General features: G+C 36.4%; 2 protein-coding genes across 5 annotated transcripts in view; both read right to left on the bottom strand.

Moving 5' to 3' along the window:
* Positions 1–1,380: 1,380 nt before the first annotated feature.
* LOC101841938 (olfactory receptor 14A2-like) lies at positions 1,381–16,086 on the bottom strand. Of its 3 annotated transcripts, XM_040728944.1 has the most exons (3): positions 15,999–16,085; positions 5,761–5,875; positions 1,382–3,322 (listed from the first exon to the last, which is right to left on the bottom strand). In XM_040728944.1, the coding sequence occupies exon 3, from the start codon at positions 3,301–3,303 to the stop codon at positions 2,296–2,298; it is 1,008 nt and encodes a 335-aa protein (XP_040584878.1). In that variant the 5' UTR covers positions 3,304–3,322; positions 5,761–5,875; positions 15,999–16,085; the 3' UTR covers positions 1,382–2,295. The 3 variants fall into 3 exon arrangements, with proteins under 3 accessions (XP_040584888.1, XP_040584878.1, XP_040584867.1); XM_040728954.1 differs by lacking the exons at positions 5,761–5,875; positions 15,999–16,085 and adding an exon at positions 5,521–5,577 and having other exon boundaries at positions 1,381–3,322; XM_040728933.1 differs by lacking the exon at positions 5,761–5,875 and having other exon boundaries at positions 15,999–16,086.
* Positions 16,054–16,839, bottom strand: part of LOC101823865 (olfactory receptor 6F1-like) — a 46,578-nt gene continuing 45,792 nt past the window's right edge. Inside the window, exon 2 of one of the 2 annotated variants that reach the window (XM_005085385.2) lies at positions 16,054–16,132. In XM_005085385.2, coding sequence (XP_005085442.2) covers positions 16,113–16,132 — 20 coding nt within the window. In that variant the 3' untranslated portion in view covers positions 16,054–16,112. The remainder of the gene's footprint in view (positions 16,133–16,839) is intronic. The other variant, XM_040728960.1, reaches the window with a different exon arrangement.

Below are 16,839 nucleotides of genomic sequence, written 5' to 3'. Positions count from 1 at the left end.
TGGTTATTTTTGGTACACTATTGTTTATGGTTTCTCAACAAACTCTGCATCCTAGCGTATTGTATCAATAGGAGATGTATAAGACAAATGGTTTTTAGTACTCTTGCATTGTGCTTGTAGTAAATGTTATTTGAGTTTAAACTCAGTGAAAGAAACCATAAAATGAAGCTAGATGTGGCACACAAAAAAGTAAAAGATAAAAATGAAAACAGAGAACTTGATTGCCAGGACTTTGATAGAGGATCTAAACTTCCAAGTGAGTGGTCATTCATTCTTCTTAGTAATGTGGTAGCAAACGTATTATTTGAGACCATAGACATAGTGGGGAAATGAATATCAGATTACTTTCTTTCTAGGCTCTTGCTGTCAGCATATGTGAGACTATGACCAAATAGGGTAAGTGAGGTGGACATTTTTTCAGTTCATGACTCTAAGCCTGGTAACCATTTGTCAGAGGGACTATAATGGAGAGGCTTCCCGAACTGGCCAGCCCCTGTAAGAAGATTGGTGAACATCCCAACTGTCATAATAGAGAATTCATACAGTATTTGATGGAATCAGATGCAAATATCCACAAGCAAGGAAGGGAAGAAGGAATACATGAGCAAGGGAAATCAAGATTATGAAGAAGAAATTTACAGAGACAGCCTATAGAAACTAAGCTCATGGAAAATCATGAACTCTGGACCAATAACTGTGGAGCCTCCATGGGACCAAACTGGTCCCTCTGTGTGTTGGAGACAATTTTAATGCTTGGATTATATGAGGGGCCCCTGATAACAGGACCAGAATCTCTCAATGGTGCATGATCTAGCTTGTTGGTGCCCATTCCCTATGAGGGGATGCTATGTTTAGCCTGAACACAGAGGGGAGGGTCTTGATCTTACCTCAACTTAATATGGCAGACTTTGCAGATTCCCCATAAGAGCTTTATCTATTGGGAGGAGTGGATGGGGCATAGGCTAGAGGTGGAGGCAAAGGGTGGCAGGAGGAGCATTGTGAGAGAGAATTTGGTTGGAATATAAAATGAAATTAAAAAATAAATTCCTAAAATATTTTTAATATTGAAAGAAGCCATATACTTCAAATATTGGATCTTTTCAGGAAATGAAAACTCAATTAAATATAAAAGATATTATTATCCTGATAATGCATAGAGTATCCAAATACATTTCATACATCATAAAGAAAATACTTTGTATTTGAAGATATTGTAATATTTACCGAGGGAAATCATTCATGGACAAGTGATTTCTTGTTCAATTGTAGTTGGTTCCACAACTTCCTTTTATACAGCGATGGGAAAGTTCACCTTCACATATCTGGAGGTAAGGCTTTTCTGACCTACAGGAAGGCTAATACACACATATGGAAAACTTTTGTGGTAATTATTCCTTTGAAGATACAATGCCTACTCACAATATATACAGATCAAAAGATATACAAAATATTTCCACTAAAGTGCAACATGGTAAACCAATGTGTTTATTCAGGTTACATACGTATAGTAGCTTTGAGGAGACAATGCCAGGTATATCACAAAAGGTCCTACTTCATAAAATTGGTGACAACTCACCAAAGTTGCAATCCTACAATTGTATGCATGATGTTCACATTGTTTTAAAAATCATAGAGCATCAACCAGGTACCCAGAATAGTCAGAGTTCCCTCATCTCAGCCTCTGTTCAATATTTCTATAATTTTGAGAGAGCGTCTTGTCTGTATTTTTCGGTCTCTAGAAATAGTTTAGGTTATTTGATTCCTTAGATAAAGGAGCTTGCCTTCTCTCACTTCTAAGTAATGTTTGTGTTGATGAACATTGCAGAAAAGAAGTCCCACAAATTTTGACCTCTCCACTATTTTTCTGATGATACCCTCAACCTGAGTGGCCACTATTTATTACAGAACGTGGTTCATATAATCTGTTACCATGTTTGTCTTTGCTGTAATCATTTGGGCTACTTTAAAGATTAGATCAAGTCTCCAGAATACTCTGGCTTGACTAGGTAAACTTCCCTGTTGTTTTTCTTACTACCTGACAGATCGTCAAAGGAAACATATGTAGACTTACCTTTATTGCTCCCATGATTTTCCCATCTAATTTGTCATCTATCTAATTATTATTTAGTAAATGCATCAGATAAGGAGTTAAAAAGTGATCAATATTTTCTCAAATTTATATTTCTCAAATGAGAACAGCTTTATCGTATTTTCTGATCATATATAATATCAGCTCTGTTCTAAGTGTTTATTTACATTGGGAAAATATACTTATCTATGCTTGTTTTTCTAAAGTTAAAAATTACACATCTTGCTTGTATCTTGTGAGGAACTAAACCACTGACAGATACTTTGAAGTGTTAAATGAAGTGAACCTCTTGAGAAGAGATTTTGCTGTAACCTCCTCATAGCACACTTTACATCATTGTTCCTCAGACTGTAGATCACAGGATTAAGTGCTGGAGGTAGCACAGTGTAGAGCACAGAGAAAAGCCTATCTGATATTGATGGTACATTTGAGGAAGGCTTCACATAGACAAAGCAAGCAGTAGCAATGAAAACAGTGAAAACAGTGAGGTGGGGGATGCATGTGGCAAATGCTTTGGACTGACCTTTAGTGGTAGGAATCTTAAGCACACTAGAGAAAATGTAAACATAAGAGATCACCACACATATGAAGCAGGACATGCCTAGACACACACCAATTCCAAGACTTGTATAAATGAACAAAAACATTTTGGAGCATGAGATCCTTAGCAATGATGGGACATCACAGAAAAACTGTGGGATCATATTAGAGCCACAGAAAGGCATGGAAAATGTGCCAGATGTGTACATGGCTCCAAAGAATACCCCAGTAATCCAGGAAACACCCACCATCAGCATACATGTACTGCTATTCATGATGGCATCATAATGCAGGGGACAGCAAATGGCAACATAGCGGTCATAAGACATGGAAGTTAGGACAAATAATTCCCCTGCCGCAAAAGAAGTCATTAAAAATACTTGTAGGGCACAAGCAAAAATGGAAATGGAATTGTGGTGGGTTAGGCTATTGACAATAAAATTTGGGATGGGAACTGACACAAAAAATACATCCAACAGGGACAAATTCTTCAGAAAGAAGTACATGGGTGTTTGAAGCTGCAAATCAAGGGTGGTGAGAGTGATGATGATCAGGTTACTTATTAGGGCTGCCATGTACATCACTAGGAAGAACACTCCACATAAAGTCTGTAGATTCTGGATGTTCGAAAAGCCCATAAGGAGGAATCCACTTATTGCAGTGAAATTGGACATACTTGAATATTTTCAGCCCCTGTCAGCATGAAAGGAAAAATGAATAAGTACTGGTACTGTCATAAGTAATAACACTTATGTAGAGAATTTCTCCATTGAAATACACATAAATGGCAGATACATTTCCAACAATTTCTCATTTCTTGTCCCTTCTTCTCATGCACTTGTCCTTTATCTCTCTCCCTATATATATTCTTTGAATATGTATATAAATCTCCATTTTTCTCTACTCCCTCACTATCTTCTCTCTGATTTTCTCTTTCTCTCTCTCTCTCTCTCTCTCTCTCTCTCTCTCTCTCTCTCTCTCTCTCTCCAGTCTTACAGTGACCTTGAGTCTTTCTAAATAAAAACTAGGTTTTCTATGATTTAGCTATAGAACCTTAAGTCTTCTTTGTAGCATAAACAATATTTAATATAAATTAATTTTATCATGTGAAGTCTATAGTTATAATTAAGGCATAAAAATTTCCATGGATTTAGGAAGGTGTTGTTTCCATCATAGTGTTGGTACATTATTCTTTTATGAATACTGAGTCTGTCAATAGATTGTAAGAATGATTTTGAATGTTTGAAAAACAGTCATGAGAGAGTTATGAAGATATATCTAAATATTACCTCAATATGCTAATTACAAATGTATCAAAATGTCATGTTACTCCATATAATATGCAATTACTCTGCATTAATATGCATAAACAAAAGAAAATGCAAAAAATAAATACAAAAAAAGTAAAAATGTATTTTTTTAAAATCATATTGACACAAACTTGTATTTGTATTAGATGACTATGTATTTGAACAACAAAAATTAGACTAACATACTGAATGCTTTTGTCAACTCTTTCATAGCATTTTTCAAGAAAATAACCTAGATTTAGATGCCACTTTACCTAAACCCACTGCATATGTCCAATGGAAAGCTAAAGGTAAGATAAAAATTTGACATCTCTCATAATTTATTTTGAATTCGTTTGTCTTAAACTTTCAGAGAAACTAATGCTCAACATTAAGGACAAACATTGTGAATACCTCTAGCCAATAATACACTCACTAACAGACTGAAGAAGAGAGATTATCTAAGATATTTCCAATTAACAATAATAATTTACAGAATCTACAAATGACAAACAAAAACTGCTTTTTTCTTGTCCATAAACCTGTCTTGAACAATGAAGGATTGTATGCAGATGACTCACTCATGAGGCTGACCCTACAAGAAGGAGTGATAAACTGGGAAGAAATATGAAAACTTCCAAATAAATCATTTGGTGTTTATACAGACTACAAAGCAAATGAAAGTTTCTCCTCCTGATATTTCCCTTTAGATTAAACAGAGATTGTCTCTCTAAGCAGAGTCATCTGTAATTACCTGGACACTGTATAAATACTATAACCAGATTGAGATAAGAATCAACCAGACTACAGTGTGACCCAATAACTGTTATTCAATTTTCCTGTTTAATATTGGAGTTCTTGTTAATAGTTCAGAAGAAGAGCCTACTTAATACAGTTATGTTTGCTAAATTACTTTCCTGTTGTTTTCTATTATGTCTGATTTTTTATTTTGGTGGAGATCAGATTTTCCTAATGTGCTATAATATTCAAAAGCCAGGATCCTTATGATATAGGATTCCTTTCAAGAGATTCAAGCCAAATATTCTTTCATTTCCTTGAGTATTTTTCTTTTTAAAATCATATTGTTTGAAATCCACTTTTGAATATTATCTCATATGTCTTAATACAAGTCAACTGCTGTATGTGTTCAAATTGCATTATTTAGGTAAGTCTATTCTTTAATAAAATACCATTGGACAAATCTCACTCTCTCTCACTCTCTCTCTCTCTCTCTCTCTCTCTCTCTCTCTCTCTCTCTCATCTCTATCTCTCTGTATGTTTGTGCATATGTGTATGTGCATAATTGTCTGTTCCATGACTAAGTGACTGAGAATAATATAGATTGTACAGGGGCATCTTATTCTCCACCTGATAATGCAAAGATAAACAGGTACAAATATTTTACTAATCAAAAAAATCTTCAGATGGCAGAATTTAGGAAAATAAAAGCTCATGATTTACTACTGATTAATCAGTTGGCTGCTTAATTTATTTCCAGCATCATGCAAAAGACAAGTATATAGGGCAAAGTGCCCTAGTGAGGAAATTTAGGAAAGTACGTATCTAATGCAACATCAAATGAATCCTGTTTTGAATATTTACATAAAAGCTGTGGGTGACACAGAAATAAATATGAGGTAGAGGACTGAAATTCTGGAGTCTTGCCAGACTATTACAATACTCAGCCTGAGGAAATAAAGAAAGAAGGAAAATATGAGATATAAATATATAAATTATGTTGCTTTTAATACCTTTCCCACTTTCCGCCGTATCTGTATTTTTAAAACTATATTTTAGAGAGCATACTTTAACATTTTAACAATGGAAATTTGAAAATTTTACCTTACAAAAATTCAGAATCTTCACGTTTCTAGATAAGAGTAACTGTTTAGGTTTTCCAGAAGACTGGTTTAAGGATGTGAAAATTTTTTCACATCTGAAAATGTTCAGTTTAGCACTACAAAGAATAATAGAACATACAACTCTTTGTGTTAAATTCTGAAGTTATATCATATTCTTCTGTCTTTAAGGTTGTTATAAAACTCAAATTCCTGAGTTAACCTGATTTCATTTCTTATCCCGAGAAAGCAAATATAAGCAACACAGAAACCATTTTACAGTTTTATAAACTTTGATGTGGATTCCTTTGAAAAGATCTATAATGACATAGTATTAATAGACCTATCAAAATCACTTGGCTACACCCTGGAAGTCCCAAATGACAAATCTTTATTGATGGCCTTATTAAGAACCCATGTCTTAAGACAATTAGTGTTGGAATAATTGCTGTTTTTATACATGAGATTTATCAAGTCCCAGAAAACAAATGAATACCTAAAAGTGAACATTATCATATTTTACTCAGAATTAAATTACAAATATATTTTCTTAGCTGCATAGTATATAGAGTTGCAGACAATGTTGTAAAAAGGAAGTTGCTCATTATAGCTCACATTATAGCTCAATCACTAGAAAGAACATTCCAAACACAGTCTGTATCTCAAGGATATCAGAAAATTCCAAAAGATGAATGTGGTTATTGAAATGGCATTAGCGTAGTACATTCACTTCACGGCCTATCAGCAGGTGAGGGGAAATTAGTAAATACTTGCAATGTGCCAAATAATAACACTAACGTTCAGAAATAGTCACTAGAAAACATGTCAGTTAACTACCTAAAGTACAGAATATTATATATTTTCATAAAATGTCATTTATTTCTCCTTCCCACTCTCATTCTTCCTTCTGTAGCTTTTCTAAATATTTTTCTTCCCTCTTTTTCCAATATCTTGTTCATGCCTTTCTGACTTTCCTACCTTCCTGTTCTCTATTTTCTCTTTCCCTTTCTCCTCTCTCTCTCTCTCTATATATATATATATATATATATATATATATATTACACATACACACACACACACACACATATATATATATATATATATATATATATATATATATATATGTTCACTTTCAATGTCCCTATCCTCATTTCCCTCTATATTGCCCTTGCTATCTCTGTATACTGGCCTTGTATTTTTCTTAATTCTCTGTACAAATGTGGTAAATTTTCTACAACTGATAAATGAAACCTTAGCTCACCACTATATTAAAATCAAGTCTGATTATTGTAAACAATATGTGATATGAATCTGTTTATTTAATTTTAGGATAGTTTGAAAATTTAGTTTAGGTAGAAACCATGATGATTTTAGTTTGGTCTTGTTTTTATTTATGCAAGAAATGGATTACCTTTTTTTCTTGTCAAATAAAGAAATGTTTTGTTTTTATATTTTTTATTTAACTTTTTACACATGTTACTCTGAGTTCACATTCCCTCCCCTCTCCCCAGCCCCCTATTCCTCCCCACCCCCCCATCCCACTCCAACTCCCTTCCACTCTCCAGGGAGGGTGATGCCTTGATGAAGGATTTTCAGAGTATGTCATATAATCCAGTGCAGGGCCTAGGTCCTTCCCCATGTTTTCAGGCTGAGAGGGCATCCCTCCATGTGGAATGGGATCCCAGATTCCATTTGCTTGGGGAAGGGTCTAGGCCCTGCCCTACATGAAATGACAGACTATGGACACCCCAATGGAGGGCCTCACCCTCCCTGGGGGAATGAGGGGATAATGGGGGGGGTTGGGGGTAGGGCATGGGAGGAGGGGAGGGAATAGGAGAGGGACCTGGAACTGACTTGTGAAGCAACATTGTTTCTTATCTAAATTTAAACTGGAAAATAAAATAAAAAAAACAAAAGAATATTTTATCCACATAAAAAAATAATATACCTTCTTCTCATCACCACATGAAACCTTCTCAAAAATCGACCACATACATGGCAACATATCAAACCTCAGCAACTTCAAAAAATTGGAATAACTCCATGCATCTTATCAGACCACCATGCTTTAAAATTAAAATTCAACAACAGCACAAATTGCAGAAAACCTACAAACTCATTGAAATTGAATAATGCACAACTGCACCTTTCCTGGGTCATAGAAGAAATAAAAAAGAAAGTAAAGACTTCCTAGAATTCAAGGAGAATGAAGAAACTATGTATGCAAACTTATGGAACACTTTGAAAGTAGTGCTTAGAGGAAAGTTCATAGCACTAAGTGCCCACATGAAGAAACTGGAGAATAGTTATACTAGAGAATTAACAGCACAGCTGAAATCTCTAGAACACAAAGAAGCAAACTCCCCCAGGAGGAGTAGATGCTAGGAAATAATCAAATTGAGGGCTAAAATCAATAAAGTAGAAACTAGGAAAACAATACAAAGAATCAATGCAACGAAGAGTTAGTTCTTTGAGAAAATCAACAAGATCGACAAACCTTTGTCCAAACTTACCAAACAGCAGAGTGTGAACAAGCAAATTAACAAAATCAGAAATGAAAAGGGAGACATAACAATGGACTCTGAGGAAATTCAGAGAATCATAAGGTCATACTTTGAAAACCTGTACTCCACAAAATTTGAAAATTTAAAGGAAATGGATGACTCCCTGGATAGCTATTACTTGCCAAAATTAAATCAAGTACACATAATCAATTTAAATAGGCCTATAACCACTATGGAAATAGAAGAATTCAGCAAATGTATCCCAACCAAAAAAGCCCAGGTCCAGATGGCCTCAGTGCAGAATTCTACCATAAATTCAAAGAACAGCTTATACCAATTCTTCTCAAAGTATTCCATACAATAAAAGCAGAAGGGTCTTTGCCAAACTCTTTCTATGAGGCTTCAATAACCTTGATCCCCAAGCCACACAAAGACACAACCAAGAAAGAGAACTTCAGACCAATATCCCTCATGGACATTGATGCAAAAATACTCAATTAAATACTGGAAAATTTAATCCAAGAACATATCAAAACAATCATTCAACACAATCAAGTAGGTTTCAACCCAGGCATGCAGGGATGGTTCTACATACAAAAATCCATCAATGTAATCTGCCATATAAACAAGCTGAAAAACAAAAATCACATGACCATCTCACTAGATGCTGAAAAAGCCTTTGAGGAAATCCAACACCCCTTCATGATAAAGGTCTTGGAGAGATCTGGGATAACAGGAACATACCTAAACATAATAAAAGCTATATACAGCAAACCAACAGTCAACATCAAACTAAATGGACAGAAATTCAACACAATTCCGCTAAAATCAGGAACATGACAAGGCTGTCCACTCTCTCCATACCTTTTCATTATTGTACTTGAAGTTCTAGCCAGAGCCATATGACAACAAAGGGAGATCAAGGGTATACAAATTGGAAAGGAAGAAGTCAAACAATAACTATTTGCAGATGATATGATAGTTTACATCAATGACCCAAAGAACTCCACCAGGGAACTCTTACAGCTGTTAACACCTTCAGCAATGTGGCAGCCTCAAGATCAACTCAAGAAAATCAGTAGCCCTACTGTATACCGATGATAAAAGGACTGAGAAAGAAATCAGAGAAACATCACCCTTTACAATTGCCATAGCAAAAAGAGGGATGCTCTCTCAGCCTGGATTCTTAGGGGAGTGCTTGGACCTTACCCTGAGTGAAATGAAAGACTCTAGATATCCCCTATGTGGAAGGAATTGGCAATAGGGTGGGAGCCTGAGGGGGATGAGGAGGTGGGGGAGGAGGGGAGGAAGAGGGAACTGGGATTGACATGTAAAACAAGCTATTTAAAATTAAAATAAAAAAATTAAAAAAAAAATTGCCACAAACAACATAAAATACCTTGGGGTAACACCTGTATCACAAGAACTTTGAATCTTTAAAGAAAGAAATCAAAGAAGTCCTCAGAAAATGGAAAAAATCGCCCTTGCTCTTGAATAGGTAGGATTTATTCCTGCCAAAAGCAATCTACAGATTCAATGCAATCCCCATTAAAATACCACCAAAATTCTTCACAGACCTTGAAAGGACAATAATCAAATTTGTATGGAAAAAAAAGTCCCAGGATATCCAAAACAACTCTGCTCAACAAGGCAACATCTGGAGGCATCACCATCCCTGACTTCAAGTTCTATCATAGAGCTTTAGTCCTGAAAACAGATTGGTATTGGCACAAACATAGACAGGTAGACCAATGGAATCGAACTGAAAACCCTGATATTAACGCACACATGTATGAATATCTGCTCTTTGAAAAAGAAGCTAAAATATGCAATGGAAAAATGAAAGCATCTTCAACAAATGGTGCTGGAATTAACTGGATGAGAATGCGGATCTACCCATGTCTATTGCCATGCACAAAACTTCAGTCCAAATGGATCAAAGACCTCAACATAAATGCAGTTACACTGAACCTCTTGGAAGAGGAAGTGGGTGGTACCCTTGAACGAATTGGTACAGGAGACAGCTTCCTAAACATAACACCAGTAGCACAGACAGTGAGATCAACAATTAATAAATGGGACCTACTGAAACTGAGAAGCTTCTGTAAGGCAAAGGACACAGTCAGCAAGACAAAAAGGGATCCAATTAAAAAGTGGACTACAGAATTAAATAGAGAATTTTCAATTTTCAATAGGTCTAAAATTGCTGAGAGGCACTTGAGAAAGTGTTCAACATCTTTAGCTTTCCAGGAAATGCAAATCAAAACAACTCTGAGATACCATCTCACTCCTGTCAGAAACACCAATGACAATTTATGCTGGAGAGGATGTGGTGAAAGCAGAACACTCCTCCACTGCTGGTAGGAATGCCAACTTGTACAGCCACTTTGGAAATCAGTATGGAGTTTCCTCAGAAAAATGGGAATAAACCTACCACAATACCCAGCAACTCCACTCTTAGGCATATATCCACAGATGCACATTCATACAACAAGGATGTCTGTTCCACTATGTTCATAGCAACATTATTTGTAATAGCCATAATTTGGAAGCAACCGAGATGCCCCTCAACCGAAGAGTGGATAGAGAAAACATGATACATTTATACATGGAGTACTATTCAGCAGAAAAAAACAATGGAAACCTGAATTTCGCAGGCAAATGGATGGCAGTAGAAGAAACCATCTTTATCAAGGTAACCCAGTTACAAAAAGAGAAACATGGCTTGTATTCTCTCATATATGGATTTTAGACATAGATTATGGGAGTGCCCGCCTAAAATCCCATGGCCAGAGAGTCTAGGTAACAGAACCTTCATTCAGTGGCTGATGGAAGCAGAGGCAGACTTCCACAGCTAAACACTGAGCTGAACTCAAAAAATCCAGTGACAGAGAGGGAGGACTTATGAGCAAAGGGATTAAGACTGGGCTGGTTTAACCCCCAGAAACAGCTGACCTGACAATGGTTAGTTCTTGAAACATAGTCTGATGCCTGGGAATCCAGCATGGGACTGATCAAGACCCCCTGAATGTGGGTGTCAGTGAGGAGGCCTAGGTAATCTATTGAGCCTTTCGGAGTAGATCGGTATTTATCCTGGGTATACAAATGGACTTTAGACTCTCATCCAACAATGAGAGATTCCCTCTCACCCTGAACTTTTGGGGGATGGTCTAGGCCCTGCCCTGGATGAAATGACAAACTATGGACACCCCCATGTAAGGCCTCACCCTCCCTGGGGAAATAAGGGGATAATGGGGGGGGTTCGTGGGAGGGCATGGGAGGAGCGGGGGGAAACAGAGAGGGACCTGGAATTGACATGTGAAGCAACCTTGTTTCTAATTTAATTTTAAATTTAAATATTATATATATATATATATATATATATACTGGTTGGTATTGGTATGAAAATACACAGATCAATGGAATCAAGTTGTGAACACTGATATTAACATACACACCTAGGTACATCTGTTTTTACAATAAGAAGCTAAAATTATACAATGGAAAAAAGACAGTATCTTCAACAAATGGTGCTAGTACATCTGAATGATGGCATCTAGAAGACTGCAGATAGATCCATGTCTTCTAGAAAGTAATGTAAGTTCAAATGGATCAAAGATATTGACATACTGTACATCTTAGAAGAGAATGTGAAAAGAACCCTTGAAGAAACTGATACACAAGACTGCTTCTTGAACATACCACCAGTAGAAGAGACACTGAAATCATCAATTAATAAATGGGACCTGCTAAAAACTGAGAAGCTTCTGTAAGGTGAAAGACACAGTCAACAAGACAAAACAACAGCCCACAGAATGGAAAAAGATGTTCACCAACCCCACATCTGACAGAGGGCACATTTCCAAAATTTACAAAGAACTCTGGAAGTAAATCTCCAAAACACCAAATGATCCAATTAACAATGGAGTACAGAACTAAATAGACAATTCCCAATAGAGGAGTCTAAAATGGCTGAGAGGCACTTAATTAAGTGCTCAACAACCTTACCCATCAGGGAAGTGCAAATCAAAACAACTCTGAGATACCATCTCACTCCTGTCGGAATAGCTAAAATCAAAAACTCCAATGACAGTTTATGCTGGAGAGGATGTGGAGAAAGGGGAACATTCCTCCACTGCTGGTGGGAGTGCCATCTCATACAGACACTTTGGAAATTAGTATGGAGATTCCTCAGGAAAATGGGAATCAGCCTATCACAAGATCCAGCAATTACATTCATAAGCATATTCCTAAAAGAAGATATCTGTTCAACTATGTCCAGAGCAGCATTATTTATAATAGCCAGTACCTGGAGGCAACCTGTATGTCCCTCAGCTTAGGAATGAATAGAGAAAATGTGGTACATTTACACAATGGAGTACTACTCAGCAGAAAAAAAAGTGGAATCTTGAAATTCATTGGCAAATGGGTAGAACTAGAAGAAACTTATCCTGAGCAAGGTAAGTCAGTCACAAAAATACAAACATGGTATGTACTCACTCATATATGGATTTTAGACATAGAACAAAGGATTAGCAGCCTACAATCTATACTGTCAGAAAAGCTAGGAAAGAAGAGGGACCCTAAGGGAGACACACATGGTCTCCTGGGGAAGGGGAAAGGGAAAAGATCACCTGAGCATATTAGGAGGTTGTGGGGGTGATTGAGGGAATTAGGAGAAAGAGAAGGGAAGAAGAGGAGGGGAGAGGAGAACATGAGTGAGCAGGAAGTTTGAGTTGGGGGAAGAATAGAGGAGAGCTAGATATGATATGCCATGATAGAGGTAGCAAGAAATGATATGCCATAATAGAGGTAGCCATTATAGGTCATCTAAAGAGAAACCTGGCACTAGGAAAATGTCTAGAGATTCAAAAGGATGACACCAACTAACAATTAAGGAATAGTGGACAGGATACCTTAAATGCCCTTCTCTGGTAATGAGATTGATGACTACCATATATGCCATCCTATAGCCTTCATGCAGTAGCTGTGGGAAGCAGAAGCAGACACCCATAGATAAACACTTTCCTGGAATCCTGAAACCCAGTTGCAGATAGGGAGAAGTGATGAGTAAAGGGGTCAAGACCAGGCTGCAGAAACTTACTGAAACAGCTGACTTGAACAAGGATGAGCTCATGGTCCCCAGATTGATAGGTGAGAATCAAGCATAGGACTGACCCAGACTCCCTGATCGTGGATGTGAGTTAGGAGGCCTGGGCAATCTATGGGGCCTGTGGCAGTGGATTAGTATTTATCCCTAATATACAAATGGACTTTGGGAACCCACTCCACATAGAGGGATACTCTTTCAGCCTAGACATATCGGGGAGGGTCTAGGCCCTGATCCAAATGATATGATAGACTTTGAAGATCCCCCATTGCATCTTCCTGAGGAGGAGAAAGGGGATGGGATAGTGGGTCAGTGGGGGGGTCAGGGCAGGAGGGGAGGGAGAGGGACCGGGGATTGACATGTAAAACATGGTTGTTTATAATTTAAATTTAAAAATCTGAAAAAATAAAGTAATGAGAAAAAAGTGGGGTACAAAACTAAATAGAGAAGTCTCAATACATGAATCCAAAATGGCTGAAAGACACTTAAGAAAGTGCTGAACATCCTTAGCCACCAGGGAAATTAAAATCAAAACAAGTGTGAGATACCATCTTGCACCTTTCAGAATGGCTAAATCAAAAACTCCAATGTCAGTTTATGATGAAGAGGATATGGATAGATGGGGACACTCCTCCATTGCTTCTGGGAATGCAAACTTGTACAGTCACTTTGGAAATCAGTATGATTATTCTTAGGAAAATGGAACTCAGTCTACCTAATACATCGTAAGAAAACTATAGCAAGGATTGAAATACTCGATTGCCTAAAACCATTTCAAATGCTCAGTGAAATACCCAATGTAATATAAAAGCTTGCCATATCTCCTAATGTTTTGTGTTAGCTTCTACTAAATTTAAGTCAAATTTTTTGCTCAGCTGTGAGGACAAGCATTGTGTCTGCTTCAAGCTTCATTTCCAAAGCTTGAAGAAAGATAAATTTACAGAGATATTTCTAATTTTCTTAATTGCTGTCTTTTACACTGTCTATTCCAGACCACAGAGGACCACCAATATTCCTTATTCATTGATATAAAACTTGCTTGAGCAAAGGAAGTTTATGGACAGAGCAACCATTGAGTCTGACCCCTAGATAAGCAGGGATCATAAAATAAGGAAAAATTTCCTCTTTTGCTCATAGTACATATGACATATAGACACCCTGCAAAGCAAATAAAAATTGTTAGCCTGACATTTTCTTGTGGAATAAATAGGAATTTTCTCTAAGCAGATTAACCTATAATTATCTTGAACTGAGAAAACAATTACCTAGCCAACAGTCTGAGTCACACTGTCTGACAACGATAGTTCTTATGATCTTTGCCAGTTTAATCTTAGAATTTTTATCAATACTTTGAAGTCAAGGATATCCATTACAATTATATTGATTTAATTCCTTTCCTAGCTTTCACTATTATGTTTACTGTTTGATTTCTGAGGAGACTATCTATTCCTAATGTACTGTGAATAATAAAAGCAGGAGAGCTGTGGGCACAAGACTCCTTTAAAGTAACTCTACCAAAATATTTGAGTATCATCTTACTTGAAGTTCACTGGTTTCTTTGTTTGTTTGTTTGTTTGGGTGGTTGGTTGGTTTTTTTTGTTTGTTTGTTTGTTTTTTTGTTTGTTTGTTTTTTTATTTGGTTTTACGAGACAGGGTTTCTCTGTATTGTTTTGGCAGCTGTCAGACCAGCCTGGCCTCTAACTCACAGAGATCTGCCTACCTCTGCCTCCTGAGTGCTGGGATTAAAGGCATGCAACACCACCGCCCGGCGAAGTTCACTTTTTAATATAATCTGATATCATATAATGCTTGTGTCATTTATTCAAACACTAATTTTGGTTACTAGGTCAAAGTTACTAACTTAACTTTATTTAAAGGTAAATATTTCTCTCACTTTTGCTCTCTTTCTCTCTGACTCTCTTTGTGTCTGTATGTGTGTGTTACATTGACTATATAATAGAGAGTAACGTAAAAATTATCAATACAACATATTCTCCAATGGAGAATTCAAAGCTAAGCATTCACAAATATTCTATGAAATAATAAAAAATTTTCATGTGGCATGTTTTAGGGCAATGAAAGGTCTTGGTTTAGAGATTAGACTGGTGGCTGCTTAACCTTTAGGGCTTTTAACCAAAATTCACAGGAAAAATATCAAGGACAAAGATCTCTGGAGATGGCAGTTTAGAAACACAGTTCTAATGAAATACGAAATTTATCCCATTTGTGCAATTTTTATACATGCATTTTATTTAAATTATAAACAACCTTATTTTGCATATCAATGTAAGTTCCCTCTCCCTTCCATCCTCCCATACCTCTCATGACTCCCTCACCCCACCCCCCATCCACGCCCCAGAAAACCATTTGTACAATTTAAGAGAAACATTTTACATGCACAGGAATGTTATGTAAAGGAATAAGATTTCACCTTTACTAGGCTATTCAAACAATAACAAGACTTGGCAAATACAGAAAGAAAACCATCAAAAATAAGGGTGAATAAATCACTGCTGAATTACACAGCTTTCAATATCTGTTCCAGGATATTCAACATCTATAACATTACTAAAATTACTATAGACAGTGTATTTTAACAATATTCCAAAGGAAATTTGAAATCTGTACCTTAGAACAATTCACATTCTTCATGTCCCAGAAAAGAGCTACTCTTTGAATGTATGCAGGAAGATTTTCCAGCAGGTCAACTTGAGGATGATTTTTAATTACATACATTAGTGTTCATTTTAGAAATAGATCACCTGGAAGGAAGTTAGAGCATGTGACTCTCTTTGTAAAAAATTAACATATTATATTGTTTCATATTTAGTAGTGTAAGAAAACTTAAAGTTCTGAACTGAATTGTAATTATTTCTTATCTTGAGAGTACAGATATAAGCAGCAGGGACAATATTTTATCTTTATACAATCTTTGATGTGTATTCATTTGAAACCTTATATTCAAACTGTCCCTACCAGAATTTTTAAGCCATATGGCTATTCCTTGAGAGCTCTCAAAGGGCAATCATTCTGGGTAGCCTTCTGAAGACTTCATAGCTTAAGATACAGTTGTAGTAACTGACCCTTTTTACATAACAGATTGCTCACTCTGGTGGATAGTAAACTGCAATAGGTCATGAAGAACATGGTCATATTTTTCCCCGAATTAAACTAATTATGTATTTGTATTTTCTTAACTATTTATTACATAGAATTGGAGAAAACATTATAATATTAAACAAATGTTCCACAATATAAAAATTCGGTATTTTGAATAAAGAATCCTGCAATGTACCATGTACTGGTTGCTTTTCTCATGGCTGTTCTGAAACACGTGGCAAAACAGACAACAGGAGAAAGAATGGGTTTCTTTTAGCTCACTATTTGAAGGTACAATTCAAGTGACAGAGAAAGCTGAGGGGTAGGATCATTTAATAGCTGTCATAGTATACCTACAGGCAGAAAGCAG

Source organism: Mesocricetus auratus, unplaced genomic scaffold (assembly GCF_017639785.1).
Source record: "Mesocricetus auratus isolate SY011 unplaced genomic scaffold, BCM_Maur_2.0 Super-Scaffold_4256, whole genome shotgun sequence".
Classification (NCBI taxonomy): Eukaryota; Metazoa; Chordata; class Mammalia; order Rodentia; family Cricetidae; genus Mesocricetus; species Mesocricetus auratus.
Note: the sequence above shows the minus strand (reverse complement) of the source record. Positions and strands in the feature narration are given on the sequence as shown.